Source organism: Plecotus auritus, assembly GCF_963455305.1.
Source record: "Plecotus auritus genome assembly, chromosome: 8".
In the NCBI taxonomy this organism is placed as follows: Eukaryota; Metazoa; Chordata; class Mammalia; order Chiroptera; family Vespertilionidae; genus Plecotus; species Plecotus auritus.
Window position 1 is genome coordinate 113,962,219 of NC_137782.1, and position 17,767 is coordinate 113,979,985.

At 50.7% G+C, this 17,767-nt stretch overlaps 1 protein-coding gene across 4 annotated transcripts in view; it reads left to right on the forward strand.

The window, feature by feature from the left end:
• Window positions 1–17,244, forward strand: part of KCNIP3 (potassium voltage-gated channel interacting protein 3) — a 67,193-nt gene extending 49,949 nt beyond the window's left edge. For all 4 annotated transcript variants that reach the window (XM_080683810.1, XM_080683812.1, XM_080683809.1 and 1 more), the window contains 7 exons: window positions 7,188–7,312; window positions 7,778–7,847; window positions 8,135–8,205; window positions 13,092–13,199; window positions 13,815–13,919; window positions 14,473–14,535; window positions 15,273–17,244. In XM_080683810.1, the coding sequence (XP_080539936.1) occupies window positions 7,188–7,312; window positions 7,778–7,847; window positions 8,135–8,205; window positions 13,092–13,199; window positions 13,815–13,919; window positions 14,473–14,535; window positions 15,273–15,320 (590 nt within the window). In that variant the 3' untranslated portion in view covers window positions 15,321–17,244. The remainder of the gene's footprint in view (window positions 1–7,187; window positions 7,313–7,777; window positions 7,848–8,134; window positions 8,206–13,091; window positions 13,200–13,814; window positions 13,920–14,472; window positions 14,536–15,272) is intronic.
• The last annotated feature ends 523 nt before the right edge of the window (window positions 17,245–17,767 follow it).

The following is a 17,767-nucleotide window of genomic DNA, read 5'->3' on the forward strand; positions in this document are numbered from 1 at the left end:
TTTTTTGAGCTCTCTGGTCTGCTTGTGGGTTTGCTTGTTCTTGTACCAACCACACAATTTTTAATGCAGTGACTGCGCAGTATGTAGTAGTATCTGATAGGGAAAGCTCCCTCTGTACTCCTCTTTTCCAGAACTTAATGGACTTTTTATTCCTCGTTCTACATTTCAGAGTAAATTTATCAAGGTCCTCAGAAAGGCCAACTAGATTTTTGATTGAGAGTATACTGAATTTACAGATTACTTTGGGGAGAGATGACATCTTTATAACAGTATATTTTCTATCTAAAATGGAATGTCTCAGGTCTTCAGATATCTGTCTATACAGAGGTCCTTTGAGTTTTGATTAATGCTTAGGTACTTTTTAGTTTTTATTGATATTACGAATGTTACCTTTTTAATTATATTTTCTAGGTGGTTATTGCTGGTGTAGAAAATTGTTATTGGTTTTTATAAATTAATTTTGCATCTGGCAACTTTACCGAATTCTCATGTATGTTGATTCTTTTGGTCCCTGGGGGCCCTATTATTGACAAGTAATGTTAGTTTTTCCTTTACTTCCTAACTCTCACATTATTTATTTCCGTTTTGAAATTTTTGTAGAGCGTTGGTAGGACATCAATTAGTGACGATTAAGGCCAACCTTGTGATGGCAGCCCAGATCTTAAAGAGAATGTGTCTTAACCTTTGCCATTAAATCTAATATTTTCTGTAGATAAATATGTGATTTCCAAATGTAAGCTGCATCTAATGAAGACAGTTCTCTTGAATTCCTAGTTTGTTAAGAGTTTTTGTTTGCTTTAATTATAAACAGATGCCGATATTTATCAGTGCCTTTTTGGATTTTCAATGATTTCCCCTGCTTATTCTCTTACAGATAAAATCTTCTTGATCAGGTTGCACTTTTACTTTTTGAAAATACTGTTGGATTAAGTTGGCTAACATTTGGTTTCATTTTTGCTCAGAAGTGAAATGAGCATATAATTTTTTTTCAGCTTTATTGAGATATAATTGACATATAACATTGTGTAAATTTAAGGTGTACTTGTATGCATAGATGCATAACCCAGGGACACAGACAATAGGGTACTAAAGACCTGGGGTTGGAGGCGGGGGTGAAATGAAGGGGTTAATGGGGGGGGGAAGAGAATATATGTAATACTTTCAACAATAAAGATTTATTTTAAAAAAAGAAAATCCTATCTAATAAAGATGGAATATGCTAATTGACCCTCATGCCATCACAAAGATGGTGGTGCCCACAGCCAATAAGGAGGGGATATGCGAATTGACTGCCCCACCCTCAAAGATGGTGGCTCTTACAGCCAATAAGGAGGGAATATGCTAATTGACTGCCCTGCCCTCAAAGATGGTGGCACCCACAGCCACAAGATGGCAGCGCCCAGTCCCCTCAGCCCCACCAGGGCGGTAGGTGCGGCAAAGCCAGGCCTGCCCCCAGGCAGGCCCGGCCACTCAGCGCGCCTGCCTCCAGAGTCCCCAGTCTCCTCAGCCCCCCAGCTGCCCAGGGCCAGCCCGAGGCGCAGGCAAACCTCAGATGTTGGCTGCCCAGCCGCCCAGGGCCACCTGAGGCTCAGATAACCAGGGCCGGCTGAGGCTTGTACTGCTGGCAGTGGCAGCAGCAGAGGTGTGATGGGGCATCGCCTTCCCCTGATCGCCCGGTCACCTCCCACCCCTGAGGGCTCCTGAACTGTGAAAGGGGGCAGGCCAGGCTGAGGGAACCACCCTCCAGTGCATGAATTTTCATGCACCGGGCCTCTAGTAATACAATAATTAATAAAGAGTAAGTTTATGAATAATACAATAATAAGTAAATAAATAATAATACAAAAATAAACTGTGTTTCATGAACTCACCACTGAAAACCTACTTTTTGCCCACCCTGGATATATATATCCAGGATTTTTGTTTTATTTTATTTTTTGGCCTTTGAGGAAGAGGATTAGGTTACTTAGGTAGGCTCTTTAGTTCATGGGACAGTATCAATCTTGACTCATTTAAAATCTCTCTCTTATTTTACTTTTCCCTTTCCCTTTTATTCCCCCATTTCTTCCTCCCCTGGAGCTCTTATTCTAATTTTTATTTTTTATAATTTACATATAGTGCCATTTGCCTGCTTGGGTGCCCTGGCCTATGAGTTTTTTATTTTTATTTTTAACAGCACAAGTTTATTTTCTCATACATATGCAGACTAGAAATCAGAGGTCAAGATGCCATCAGATTTGGTTCCTTCTGAGGCTCTCTCCCTGGCTTGCAGATGGCCGCCTTCTCACTGTGTCCTCGTGTGGTCTTTCCTCTGTGTATGTATGTGTCTGATGTCTCCCAGATCTGTGAATTTTGGCAAATGCATAGTCATGTTACCACCATCAAGCTATAGAACAAGCCCATCACCATAAACAATTCCCTCATCTTGTAGTCAGCCCAATCCCTTTCCCCCAGCCCCTGATATATTCTCCTTCTCTATAATTTCTATAATTTTATATTTTCCAAAATGTTGTATGATTGGCATCTTACATTAGGTAGCCTCTTGAGTCTGATTCTTTAACTTACCAATGCATTTGAGATTTGCCCCTGTTGTGTGGCTATCAATAGTTGCTAACATTCATTGCCGAGGAGTATTCCACTGTGTGGATGTGACACGGTTCAGTTATCCATTTACTGGTCCAAGGGCATTTGGGTTATCTTCAGCTTTTGACGATTGTGAATTAAGTTGCTCTAGATATGTACATAAGTTATTGTGGAAATATAATAGGTTTCATTTCATTTGGGTAAATAACCAGCAGTGGGATTTCTGGGTCACGGGGGACGTGTATGTTTATAGGAAACTGCCACACTGATTTCCAGAGGTCAGCACCATTGTCATTCCTGCCAACAGCGTATAACAGTTCCTGCTCCTCCGCTCCTTAACATCCCTTGACGTTGTCAATATTTGTTAGTTAAGTGATTCTAATAGGTGTGTAGTTATATATTGTTATGGTTTTAATTTGGATTTCCCTCATTGCAAATGATGTTAAATACTTTTATTTGTACTTACTTGTCATCTGTAGATCCTCTTGGGTAAAGTGTTTGATCAAGTCCTTTGCCCATTTATTAATTCTGCTGGGTTTTAAGAGTTGTTTATAAATTCTGTCAGATATGTGATTTGCAAATATTTTTCCAGTCTGTAGTTTATTTTTATTTATCAGTCTGTCTTATGGAGCAAAAGTTTTACTTTTTCATTAAAAAGTGCAGTTTATCAAATTTTTCTGTTATGATTTTGCTGTTGATGTCATGACTAAGAACTCTTTGCCTAAACCCAGGCCATGAAGATTTTCTTCCATGTTATTTTTCCAGAAGTGTTATAGTTATATGTCTTACATTTAAATCTGTGCTTCATTTTGAGTTAATTTTTGTATAAGATATAATGTTTAGTCAAAGTCAATTTTTTGGTAATGGATGTCCAATTTTCTAGTACCATCTATTAAAAAATTATTCTTTCTCCACTGCACATTTGTCAAAAATCAGCTGGTTATATTTGTCTGGATCTGTTTCTGGGTTATCTGTTTCGTTGCATTGATCTGTGTGTCTATCTCTCCTCAAACATCAAACAGTCTTGGTTATTGTAGCTGTATAATAAGTCTTAAAATGAGATAGACTGATTTCCCCTTGATTCTTTTTCAAAACTGTTTTAGCTATTCTGTTTCCTTTGCCCTATAAATTTTAGAATTATTGTGTGTACATCTATAACTTTAGAATTATTGTGTGTACATCTTAAAAAATCTTCCCAGGATTTTTATTGGAATTCTGTTAAATCTGTAGATAATTGTGGAAATAATTGACATCTTTATGATATTGGGTTTTTCAATCTATGAACATGGTTGTCTCTTCACTTATTTCAGTCTTCTGTGGTTTTTTTTCATCAGCATTTTGTAGTGTTCAGCATTCAGATTATGTGCATGTTTTATTAGATTTATACCTATGCATCTCATTTGTGGAGCAAGCAATTGCAAATAGTATTGTTTTTAAATTTTTGTTTCCAATTGTATATTGCTGGTCTATAGAAATGTGACTGATTTTGTGTGTTAACTTCGTATCTTGTGACCTTGCTAAGCTCACTTATTAGAGGGTTTTTTTGTATGTTATTTTGGATTAGTTACATAAATAATCATGTCATCTGAAAATAAGGATAGTTTGTTTTTTTCTTTCTAATCTAATCCTTGCTTTCTTCTTTTCTTTTTTCTTTTCTTCCTCCTCCCCCACCCAACACCCTTTTGCATTGATTAGGACTTTCATCATGATGTTGGATAGGAGAGGAGAGAGCAGATAGTTTTGCCTGTTCTTAAACTTAGGGGGAAGCTTACTTATTTAGAAACATTCCTCTTTTTAAAAATAGGTATTTAATGCTTTAAAATTCACTCTAAGTAATTTATCTGCATGCCACAAATTTTGATGTTATCTTTTCAAAAATTTAATTCAAAATATTTTCTCTTATTTTCTTGCTGATCTTGCTTTTTATTTGATACCATTTTCCTTCATCCTGAAGTATTTCCTTTAGCATTTCTTGTAATGCAATTCTGCTGACAACAAACTCCCTAGCATTCATTTACTGCAAGCATGTCAAACTCCCGGCCCGAGGGCCGCATGCGGCCCACAATGAATATTTTTGCGGCCCAGCCAATATAACGGTATGTAAGAAACGTTTTAATAAAAATTTCGTAACTTAATTTTTACAATATCTTTTTATACATCATTATTAATAATGAACTACAACTTTTGCTAATGACTGATTACTATAATTGTGTTGCATTCATTTCCCTTATGCACAGGTGCACCATTTCTCTCCACTAATACTAGCAGCGAATATTTTAGCAGCCAATTGCCACGTCATTAGTCTTGGACTGACTTGTTTGGTGTCTGCAACAGGAAATATTTCACTTTCAGAGAACAAGAAAAAAATAGGTTTATTTGCATTACACTTATTAATTTGTGCAGTTATTCAGTGTCTGGTAAGTTAATGTTCAAGAAAAAATATTAATTTTTATTAAAATGTTCTATTTTATGTTAATGATGACTCACTTATTTCAACCCTTTATATTCAGCATGTCTCTATTAAAATAAACCTACATTTCTATGGAAATTGAAGCTTTTGGTTTTTTTCCATAGAAACTACATTTCTATGGAAATTTAAGCTTTTAAAACTTGTTTATTTGGCCTGTGTTAGCCTTTGAGTTTGACATGCTTGATTTACTGGAAAATGTCTGTACTTCACCTTCTTCTTTGAAGGGTATTATCAATGGATATAAAATTCTAGGTTATCAGATTTTTCCTTTCATCAATATGAAGTGTTGCTCCATTGTCTCTTGGTCTACATAATTTCTTGTGAGAAGTTAGGTGTTTTTCTTATTGTTCTTCTTTTTTAGAGTCTCCCTTTCCCCACTGGATTCTTTTAAAATTGCCTCTTTATTTTTGGTTTTCTTCAGCTTGACCATGCTGTTCCTACATGTGTTTGTCTTTTTCTTTTTCCTTCTTGGGGTTCACTGAGCTTCTTGGATTTGTGTATTGAGGTATACCTGTATTCCACTGCACAGCGCTTCCTGGTATGCATCCCTCATATTGTGGTTCCCCATCCTGTCTTTGACAAACTCTTGGGATGCCTCCAGCTCCCCTTAAAAAATACAGTTGCCATGAGCATCCTTCTACATGTCCCCTTAGCTGGGTATGATTTTATTTGGGATGTTAGAACCCAGAATAGAATTGCTGGCTTGCAAGGTTTGCCTATACTAAACTTGACTGAGGATTTCCAGATGTCCATATGATGATAGGATGATTCTCAAGTGAGGAGAGCGGAAAGAGTGGGGAGAATTTCTGGAGCCTCATGCTTGAGTAGGTGAGAAGGGACGGTACCCACTGTGTAAGTGGAGGAGTTAGCCAAGAACAGGGACAGTTCATCCCCAGAGAAGGAGGAAAAGCGGAGGTCTGGGCCATATGCAGGTAGATGGGTCCGTGTTGTGGCAGAAAATTTTCTTCTATGGTTTCTATTTTCTTGGTGATATAGGAAGCAACCTGAGGGGCAGGATGAGGAGGAGGTACTGGCAGTTCAAAGAGAGGAAGGTATGAAACAGCTGTCTCGGAGACTGGGAGTGTGCATGACCAAGGCAACAGAGCCCACTTCCTGGGTAGTCTGCAGGCTGCTCTTGGGTTAGTGAGAGTGGGCAGTGCTTCTGGGAGAGGTCGGGCATGGAGCAGGTCCAGCACAGGGTTCTAAAGGCTCAGGTTAGCAGTACTCCATGCCTGGCACTGTTCTGGGCTCTGTGGGCACAGGGTGGTCAGTGCCAAGGGGCTACTGATCACCACAGACTCATCATTCTGTGGGGTGCCTGGGGAGGCAGGGCTGGTGACAGTGTGGTGGGAAGGTCTGTAATTATGTGATCAAGTTGCTCAGCAGGTGTAGGTACTCAGTGCTTCTCTGTCTATAGCTCTATTTTGTATTATAAAAGTGATGCATACCACACCAAGAAAATTTAGGAAAAGGTTAAAAAAAAAAGATAAATAAAAAAGTAGATCGTCTGAAATCCATGCTCTCCTCACGCTGCTGAGAGGCAGCTACAATTAGTTAACATTTGGATGTCTTATTATTAAAGAAAAGCACTTTCCCTGCCCAATGGGCCTTTGAGGTCTGACCTCATGTCCAAATGTAAGTCCCCCCACCAAATGTAGCCAAGCAGCAGTGTGGTAGGCTGAATGGGCCATGAGGGGTCCTCTCCCCATTCCTGGCAGAAGTCAGGGAGGCCTGCATGGAGGGGGTGGCCATGAATTGGGTCTTGAAGGTTGAGGGTCCCTTGAGCCTGTCTTGCTGTCTTTATCCCTCTGTCTCCCCTTGTTCAGTGTCTTTCAAGGGCAGAGCTAGCTCCAAGCCCCTGTCCTACTGTGTGGCTAATAGGGTGGTCATGCTGCAGGTGAGACGAGTAGGGACGGCCCACTGCGTGTGAGGACAGGGAGGCAGAGTGGCCTGAGCGTGCTGCTCCACTATAGCCCCTCCATTTGTGCAGTGTGAAGCCTGTATACACAATAGTCATGCAAGGAGAGTCCCTCCACCCCCAACATCAGCCCCTGGACTGGCACCCACTCCCTAGCAAGAAGGAGAAGGTGGGCGGGTACATGTTCCACCCTCCTGGGTCTGTGTGCCCCTCCAGATAGCAGCGACAGTGAGCTGGAGCTGTCCATGGTGCGCCACCAGCCAGAGGGGCTGGAGCAGCTGCAGGCACAGACCAAGTTCACCAAGATGGAGCTGCAGTCCCTCTATAGGGGCTTCAAGAATGTGAGTGATCCCCACCCCTCAGGAGAGGCCCTGACCCACCCAACCTTCTTACCCTTGCCTCCAGGAAGGGGAGTTCTGGCTCAGGCAGACCTTCTAGAAACTTCCATGGAACAGCAACTATCCTGGGGCCTTGATGAGGCTCATGTTTTGTGGGAGACCAGTCTGGGGAGTTTGTGAACCAAGCGCCTCAGTCAGTGTTCTGAAGGCCCCAGGATCCTTTCTGCATGTCTATGTGCTGGCACAAGGGAAGGATGTACGGAGGGACCAGATTGGCCCAAGGGGACCAGCCACCCCCCCCACACACACACATTCCTACCACTCCTGCCTCGCCCCCCAACCACCAGGCTCTCCTGGGGGCTCAGTGGAGCCCAGCAGTGCCTTGGATAGTAGGCATCCTTCAGAGGGAGGAGTCAGGGTGCGGGGCTGGGGGTGGCCGAGGCTGCTGAGGGTGACTTACTGCTGCAGGAGTGTCCCTCGGGCCTGGTGGATGAAGACACCTTCAAACTCATTTACGCACAGTTCTTCCCTCAGGGAGGTGAGTCTGAGGCTAGACCCCTGCTCCCGCTTCTCCCAAAGCCCCCACTTTGTCCCTATGGCAGTTCTGCAGAGGGCGGGTGTCCCTTTATGGGGAGGGGACCCTCACCTCCACCTCTATGCTCCCCACCACCACTTGCTTCCTGGAGGCCTGATGCTGCCTCTATCCCATTGGAAAGGGGTACCCCAGCTCAGGACACAGGTGGACCCCCAGTGGGGCTGCCTGAGGTGGGGGCTTGGCTTCCAGGAGGCCCCCCTCACCCCAGCCAGTGTCCTTGTCTTCTCCAGATGCCACCACCTACGCACACTTCCTCTTCAATGCCTTCGATGCTGACGGGAACGGGGCCATCTGCTTCGAGGTAGGTCACTGCTGTACCCTCCCACGTCCCCTGTGGCATGCCAGGCGTCCCTCTGTCCTGGTGCCACACCCTTGGGCTCTCTAGAGGGTCAGGCCTGATCCTGGTGTACATGGACCCGTGTGTCCCCTGGGGAACAGGTGGACTGTGTTTGGCTGGCCCGGCCTAACTGTGAAGTCAGTAGAATTTGGTTTTGCTGTCTGGCCATCCTATTCCCAGCCTTGTCTTCCAGCCCAGCCCAGGGAGCCACTGCGGGCGCCCTGAGGTGGCAGTGACCCAGGGTGAGTTTGCAGAGGAGAAAGAGACGAGGCCCCACTGAGAGGTCTGTGCTGACAGCGAGCTGCAGGCTCCAGCCCCAGAATTCCCCGCCTTTGTCAGAAACAGACAGAGCACCTGGCCTGAGCAGGCTCCTGCCATCCCAGCCTGGTGTCTCCGCTGTCAGAAAGGGGTGCCTGCCCCCCACAGTGTCCCCAGCAGGGCCTCTCCTGGCTCTGCGTGGGCGGCCATGGGTCCCACCCAGGCCAGGCCACAAGATCATTTGAAGGAGGCATCTCTGTGGAGCCCAGACCCCTAAAAATAGCTGCAGGTGAAAAGCTGAAACCTCTTTGGGGAGGAAACCCATGCTGAGAGCCAGTCGTGATCGATAACCACCCGGCCAAGGCGGGTGACAGGAAAGCCTCCGGACCAGCCGAGGGCGGGGGGCGGGGGGAGATAATAGTAGCTCTAACATCGCATCCTAACGTTGCTGCATTCCTCTATGTGCCCGCCCACCCAGTGCTGCACTGACACCGCCTGGGTGACCACAGGGCCCGCCCCCTCGGCACACTCTCAGGGCTCCTGTGCGTGTGTGAATGTGCAGTGTTTCCAGCTTCCCTGTTCTCCGTGAGCCTGCACACAGTACAAACCCCGTCAGTACAGAGGGGGAGACAGCAGGGAAAACTCACTGTCCCAGGGCCCCTCCCTGTGACCAGTTTCTGCAGATCCTTCTCGAGACTCCTGAGATGCCTGGGAAGGGGGTGTGGGAAGGGTGCTGGTGTGAGGGACACACCAGGGCATTGTGTGGTTTCTCTTGTTCTGAAATCAGAGGCTCAGACTGCTCAGCAGGGCCCCTCTGTGCCCAGGGGCGTGCCAGGAAGGCCCAGGTTCCTCTCCTGTGGCCATCACTCTCCATCCCCTGAGGGAGGGCTCTTTTCATACCATTAGGGTGGTGGTGGGTCTCTGGGGGCTGCTGTCAGTGGCTGAGTTGAAAGTGCTGGTGCTGAGGCCCCTCTGCCTGGCACCTCTCAGGCTGTCCCCTCCGGTGTCATCTGGCCTTCCATGTGCTTCTCTGCATGTGAAGGTAGCGCCTCTGGGTCCACATGGTGTGTGTTCTCCATGACGACCTTTCTCCTGATCCCGGGGTCTGCTGTGGGGAGGCTTTTCCGGGAAGGGAGGAGGGCATGTGTCTCCCCAGGGACCACCCAACCAGCAGGGCTCCACGCTGGCTGCTCACAGGCCAGGAAGGGTCCCGCAGGTTGGGATGACACTCAGCCCCCAGACTCAACGTGTTCTGGAAATGGAAACTCAGGTCAGTTTATGGGCATTTACAGGGATCCCAATGCTTTTGTATGTTCCTAAGAGACAAGACTCATATTAATTAAAATGGATTGATAGGGGAAAATATTATAACTTCCCGGCCCTCACCAAAGACTACAGAAAATAGATGGGCAAGACCAGCAAACCTTAGCATGGAGCCATGGTCCCACGTTCTCCCTCAGGGCCAGCCTCCTGCTCTGGCCCTCTTGGGTCCCCTGGGCTGTGCCAGAGGAGGGAGCCTGAGGCTGGCCTCCCCACCTGGGCACAGACAGTGCTGCACACAGATGCAATCCAGGGCCTTGCTAATCCACCTCACTCATCTGCAGGGCCGCCGCTTCCTTGGAGTTATGGCTGGCATGTGTCTCAGGGAATCTGTGGCTGCCTCTACCTACCCCGCCCCCTTTCCCCCCCGAAGTGACCCACTCCCAGTGACTGACCACACAGGGTGTGCCCTGAGCAACCAGGGAGAAGGCCTGCAACCTCAGTCACACCCCAACCCCATTCCTGGCTGAGCTCCTGCCTTGTGCTCCACCCGGCGCCCCTCGGGGGCACGCTGGGAGTCTTAGTTTGGAGGCCTCTGTGCATCACTGTGTCGCTTATAGGAGCCCCTCAGCCCCCGGGGCTCTGCCTCAGGGACAGCCACAGAGCAGGGCTGTGGATGTGATAGGCTTCTTATGCCTGGGATTTAAGGGCGAGGAGTCACAGAACTAGCGATGGCCCCACCCACTACTGTGCTGTGTGGGTTGGCAATTTAGAACTGGAAAGCTGGCTGGACTTGGGGCCATCTGTGTGTCACTGAGGATGGGCCAGTGGCTCACAAGGCACATTGCCACCACCTCTCTCCTGGTGCAATCTCTAATATATGACACACACTGAGGGACACTGAATGGGACATTCCTCGGGGTGGTTGACCACGAGGGCTGAAGGCCAGAGGGGCGACAGTGGTGCCCCCGGGGCCCACGCGAGATGGGGCCCTGTATGGGATTCCAGGCCTTCACCTCCCACCGGGGAGCCTGTCAGACCCCAGAGGAGAGGGAGGGGCGTAAACTCAGATGCGTTGACTCTTCACTGCTGAGGAAATGGCCAGCAGAGTCAGCGGTGCCCTCGACTCCAAGGACTGTCCGTGGTTTTCCTAGACACACTTTCATTTTCTTTACCTAAACACACACGTGATGTCAAGAGTCCCATAAATTACAGGTATAGACCTTGGAAAACAGCAGCTAACACTCCACATGCCCGAGGAGGCAGCCTCCTCTTTTAGCTGACTGTCACTGTTCTCGCAGCAGCACGCCTCCACTCCTCCTTCCTGGCTGTGCATCTCAGACACGGCCTGTGGCCACCTGCCCTGTGGTGGGGCGGGGCCGCCCAGGCGCACACTTTTCCATCCCCAGCTTCCCACAGAAGTACAGGATTCAGACTGGACAAGGACTCGCGGTTTACCTGATCGTGGGAGTTTGAGCCCAGTAAGCCTTGCAGTACATTGTGGCTCTCCTCTCCTGCACACATTCTTATTCTGCCTGCCATTGGCAATTCCCCACTTGCCTGGGGTCTGTACCTCGTCATTAACTCACCCCAGGTCCTTCTCCAGCCATCTGGACGGGCACCTCCCGGAGGACACGCCTTCCCAGACTCTAGACTCCACCATCCACTGGGGCTGGGCACCTCCTGGGGGTCTCATCCCCTCTCGCCTGCTTTGGGTCGCCTGCTTCACATCTCCTGGTTCCCGGATCCCATCCTCCTCCTCCTTCCTACTTTTTCTTCTCAGGGGCACGTCTTCCAGTAGCCATCTAGGAAGAAAGTATGTGGGAGGTAGACGTCTTGATTCCGTTCTCTAGTTTGACGTGTTGTGTGGGACTAGAGCTGTGGTGGGAAGCTGTGCTCCTTCAGGATGGTGGCCATCAGGCCACTGGCCTCCTCCCCCAAATGTTGCCCAGAAGGCAAAGCCTGCTGACCCCTGGCCCCGTGGACGGGGCTCGATTCTGCTTTTCTCTTTGTTTTTGTTGTTGTTTTTTTTCTCTTTGGAAGCCTAGAGGCACTCTTTGCACCCAGTTTGCTGAAATGGCATCGGGATACATGCCTGCAGGTGACACTGCGGGCTGTTGGCAGGTGTGCGTGGCCTCAGCAGGCCCTGCACAGGCACAGCCTTCCGCTGTGGGAGGTCTTCCCTTACTTCTCGCCCTTCATGCCTCGGGTCCTCCCTTCCTTCTGGCACTCCTGCTGTTCCTGCTCCGGGGGCCTCTCTTTTACCACAATTTCTCCCCTATTTTCCAGCTCTGCCTCCCCCCCCCCCCTGCTTCACGGAAGATTCTACGTGCTTCTCCAACCATTCTTCTGAGTATGTCATTTTGCTTTCTTATTTTTTATTTCCAAAAGCTTTTTCTTGTTCTTAGTTATTCCTCTTTTATAGCATCCTCTTCTTATTTTAGGAATGTCAGATTTTCAATCTTCAAATCCAAAAGTTTTTGTTCAGTTTTTTTCCTCCTGTAATAATTTTTATTTCTTCCAAATCCATTTTCTCTGTTTCCCTTCAGCTTTCTCTTTTGTGACACAGGCTTCCTCAGATCCAGAAAGTATACAATTTGAGTGGGGACTAAGCCCCGTGGTGTATGGCCTGTCCCTCCACAGGCTGCCCCCTCCGTCTTCCTGGGACAGGCCTTCTCTGTCCCCCTTCTCTCAGGAAACCCCAGGAGGACCGCGGGCAGGGAGGCTCAGCCTGCAGGCTTCCTGGGAGTGGAGGGAAAGGCTGGCATCCCCCCAGCTGTGGTGACACAACAGTGGACGTTTCCATGTGGAAGCCGTTGGAACATCTGTCTTGTCACATTAGTAATCAATATCCATTACACTCAGAGGTTAGTCCTGGCCCAGAATTGAGCACTGTTAGCTTAGCTTTGGAAGCTGGAAGTTTTAAAGCACCCTGACATGCAGATCCTGGCAAACTACAGGGAGGGCCCCCCTTTATGAAAGAGTGCCCCCAGGTGTCCTCCATCAGAGCAATGCATTATGGTCTGAGACACCATATGTTTGAATGGCTTTACTTGAGATGATCAAGTATCAGCCACCATGTCATCCCCACCACACACACACACACACACACACACACACACACACACGTGCGCACACACACGCACATGCACACGTTTACACATATGCACACACATGCACATGCGCACACACTGTCAACCTCATGGCCCCTGCCTGCTCTGTAAGGGAAGCCCTTCACTCTAGAGCTGTGACTCAGTGGAAGCCACACAGCGAACTGGAAACAGAATCTGGAGTCAGATGGTCACCCCTCACCCTCCCTTTCTCCCTCCCAGGACTTTGTGGTTGGCCTCTCCATCCTCCTGCGAGGCACAGTCCAGGAGAAGCTCAAGTGGGCCTTCAACCTCTACGACATTAACAAGGATGGCTACATCACCAAAGAGGTACGGGGGACTGAGGTGCGGCCTGTCTGCCCCCCAGCCCCCACGGCTGCTGCCCAGGCTGTCCTTCCTCCCCCGCTCCCCACGCAGAAACCAGGTCAGGGACAGCCACCAGGGGCTTCTCCTCTCCTGGGCTCTGTCCTGGGCCCCTGCGTGCAGGGAGCATGGGGTTGTGTGCCCCTCACTACACATTTGGGTTCAGTTCTGCAAGTGTCCTAGGACTACCCCTTCTTACAGAAAGGCCTGGGGAGACACAGGTGGAGAAGCCTAGGGTGGGGTTGGCCTTGGCTTCCACCAATCAAGGGGAAACGGCGGGGGGGGGGGGGGGGTCTTCTTACCACATGAAGCCACAGTTGGGTTCTTTTGGCCCAAACACTTTTTGTATATGAAATAGTAGCTACAGTCTCAAATTTTGGAGACAAAAAAATCTACCTCTGACTTTTCTTGAAGAGTCAGAGCTGTCACTGGGCAGAGCAGGGACGGGGGTGGGAGGGCTCCAACTGGCTCAGACCTGCCCTGGAGGGGTTCTCCACCCATGGGTGCAGCCCTCTCCCCTCTGGCCCTTGCACCCTCCCCCATCCTTGCAGCTGGACTCATGCCAGCCCCTCCCCCCTCCAGGAGATGCTGGCCATCATGAAGTCCATCTATGACATGATGGGCCGGCACACCTACCCCCTCCTGCGGGAGGACGCGCCCCTGGAGCACGTGGAGAGGTTCTTCCAGGTGAGCGCTCCAGCCGGATGTGGGGCCAGAAGAGGAAGGGTCTCCTGCTCAGGGCACCTGGGCAAGCCCCCCTGAGTCTCCCCCTCCCACAGGAGGGTAAATGGGCATGCCCGGTCAGCTGAACCTCGGCTCAGGGCCAGCTGGGCTCATAGATTCCAAGGCGGCTGACATCTTGGCTGTGTCCTTGTGCCTCCCAAGGGCTCCCCAGCTCCTCCAGGGAAACTGTCTGCAAGAGGAATGGGGTTGGGGTGACTTCTCTGTGTGTCCATGGGACACATGGCCCTTTTGTGCCTTGGTTGCGCCATCTGTCCTACTTGCCTATCAGGGTGAATTCTGGGAATTGTAAGCCCAGGAGGCCATCAGAAGCATCTGGGGCTGGAGGGCAGACTGGGGAGAGGTCAGCTGTGGGGTGCGAGAGCTGAGGATCCAGTGTAGGGGACAGAGGGGATAGGCTGGGGTAGAGGAGGCCCACCCTCTGCCACGTCCTCAGGCCTGGGACAGGGACTGTTCCTGGTGAGACACAGACTCATCAAGGGTGTGGATTGGGTTGCAGAAAATGGACCGGAATCAGGACGGGGTAGTGACCATTGATGAGTTCCTAGAGACCTGTCAGAAGGTAGGTGTCCTCGCGAGTTGAGAACACTTTGTGTCCTGCCCCAGCCAGTCCTCAGGCCACTCCCCACCCCCAAGCTCCACTTTCACTCTTTCATCTGAACCCCTCCCCCGGCTCCTTCCAGCCACAGCCCACTTGGGCACGCCATAGCTCAGCCCTGCCCTTGTGTGCTTTGAATTAGAGGGGGCAGATGTGGGGCCAACAGGGGGTAATGAGCCAATGTGGCTATTGGGCAGGGTCACGCTGGAGGACAGGCACCTGGAGCCTCCCAATTTTGCTGACTCTCCTCTGCAGAGCACCCTTGGGGTTGGGGAGGCAAGGCATCAGACCTCTGCCACTTGCTTCCCTCCCAGAGTGACCTGTCCATGGCCCTTGGCCTCCGCTGGGTGAGCAACCAGGGAGGTTTGTCCTTCAGTGAGTTAGCCGATCCCAGGAGTGACTTCTCTGTGTGTCCATGGGACATGTGGCCCTTTTGTGCCTTGGTTGCTCCATCTGTCCTACTTGCCTATCAGGGTGAATTCTGGGAATTGTAAGCCCAGGAGGCCGTCAGAAGCTGCAGTCAGGCCTTGGGGCTGAAGACAGGCTGGGCCTGACCAGCTCCTCCCAGCCCAGGGACACAGACAGAGCGGTCCCTGCAGAGGCCGGTCCCTGACCAGAATCTGCTCACGGTGACCAGAGGTGGGCACCGCCTGCCCTGTCCACCTGGGTCCGACCCGGCCTCTCATCCCCTCTCCACGCAGGATGAGAACATCATGAGCTCCATGCAGCTGTTCGAGAACGTCATCTAGGACACATGGGGGATCCCCAAGTGGCCATCGTCACCACCTCAATCCTGCCAGGAACAGACTCCATGAGAAACTTTTTTCTAATATATTTGCAAAAAGTGAACAGTTTGCTACACACACACACACACACACACACACACACACACACACTCACACGTGCGTGCACCATTCCTCTGGGCTAGGTGGGGGAAGGGTGCTGCATCTGGTTGGGAGCTGGGTCCAGGTGACATGAGCTACACCCCCAGCCAGCCTTCCCCAGGCCAGCGGAGTGGGCTGCCTGTGCAGTGGGCTGAGGGAAGAGCAGTGTCTACAGCCATTGGCTGCTGGGTGTGCGCAGGGAAGTGCTCAGCTCCCCTGCAAAGGAGGATCGTCTTCAGAGTGAAGGCCCCTCCCTCCTGCTTCCCTTCTTTGCCACCACCCATGGGCCAGGCTCTGGTCTTCTTGTCTCCCAGCCATTCTTAGCCCACTGACCACACTCCCAGAATGCACCTCACCGCAGAACCCTGAGGGACAGCCGGGGTAAAGGGTGTTCGGACTAGGAAAGAAGTGATGGAGGCAGAGCCTGCTGCTTCCTGGAAAGGTTTCCTGGTGAGCTCTGCTGCGAGGATGGGGGGCCATCACTGCTGTCCCTCCATCCCAGGAAGGGGGCCCTTTAAGCTCAGGGTTGGGTTTCCTGGTGGAGAATGTGAGGAGACTGTGCCGACCCCGTGAGATGGGAGAAGCCCTCCCCTACTTGCCCAGGCCTGGCTCAGTGGGGACACAGTGGTGGCGCTGCCCCCACCCCTCAGGCTTTAAACTGTTCACCCCAAGTCATCGTGGGTTCCAAGAAGAGGCCAAGTGGCTCAGGGACTGGCCGCCCAGGAGCCCGGGTGGCGATCCAGCCCAGGAAGGGCTTCTCGGTCCCTTGTCCCTCATCCTCCGTCTCCCTTGGCCCAGCAGTTTGGTTGAGCTCCCCTCTGGTTGGGGTCCTGAAGCAGTGTTGGCACCCTCCACAGGGGCTCACCCCAACGCCATACAAAAAGCACAAGCATCCCAGAGCTCAGGTGGAGCCCATGAGGAGCTGAAGACACTGCTTTTCCGAGACGAGGTCTCCTGGTGGGCTGAGCCTGGGCCCGGGAGCCCTGACTCCGGTGGCCCGCAGGTGGCCCAGTGACGGAAGCGGGGTCTGTTCCGTGACTCAGAGCAGTCGGGGCTCAAGCCCCTCCCCAGTCCAGTTCACCAACATTCAAAAGCACAAACCCCGGACTCTGCTTGGCTGGGTTCTGCTCTGGGATGGGGCCAATGTCCACCTGAGGCCAGAGACAGCAGCGAGGGCTGGGGCCTGAGGTCGGTGGGAGGTCCACAGGGGCCTCCAGGACACACAGAGAGATGACTGCTCCTGCCTGCCCAGGCAGCAGGGACTTCCGAGGAACATTCCCAAACATACATTCCATCGGCTACCATCCCGCCTCTGCTCGGCCTGGCCCAGGGTGAGCAGGGCCTTCAAGAAAGGGTGGGATGGCGGAGGTCATGGAGACTGGTCTGGTTTGGCCACGGGGACTCCTGGGCACCCACAGGAGTTGCACTGACACCCCATCTCCAGTCTGACTGGGGGTCCCTCCCCTCCTCCAGGAGGCATCAGCTTTCCCTGGCTCAGGGATCTTCTCCCCCTGCCCCCAGCCCAGTCCCCCCAGCTGGTGTAGCTCTGCTTCTCAGGGGCCAGGTCATAGGAGAGGGTCACACCATCCCCCTGCCCCCCTTGGCCTCGGCCAGACTGGCTGCCAGGAGAGGCCTGTCTCCCACGCTGGGACGAGGACTGGCCGCATGTCTGCATGGCAGAAGCGTCTCCCCTAGGCACACCTGGGAAGGTGGCTCCTGTTCTCAGCGCCCACCAACATCAGTCCTGTATATTTTAATAAAATAAACTTAAAAAAGGAGTGGGACTCACCTTGGCTTATCCTGTGAGTTTTGGTCCAGCCCCTCCCACCTCTGCTGTCATCCATGGCTCCTGCCCAGCGCTATGCTGTTGAGTGTTTAACAGGCCCCGAATGGTAGCATGTGCCAATTTCCATGCTGGATTTCAAGCTCCCGATGTGATGTCACTGAAGGCCGCGATTGGGAGCCTTTATGAGAAATGCCAGCCTGCAACCCCCACACAGAGCCAGCGGGCAGGGTATCTTCCTGAGGTGCCATTTATATCTCGTCCTCAGGTCACTTTTCCAGGATGTCATTTCTGCATGGCCCCTGAACTGGAGGGCACAGGCCACAGCGCAGAAACAGAATTTGCCTGAAGATGTCTTCCTTTCCTGCTTTTTATTTTCAAAAGTGTAAACCCAGGAAGGATCATGCCAGGCAAGAAATGAAAACCTGGGGAAGGAGTGAAAGGGGGTCCCTAACTTGGAGATAGAGAAGAGGTGGGTTCTGGGGGTATTGGTAGTGCTTCAAGGGCCAGACCCAAGGCCATGTGACAT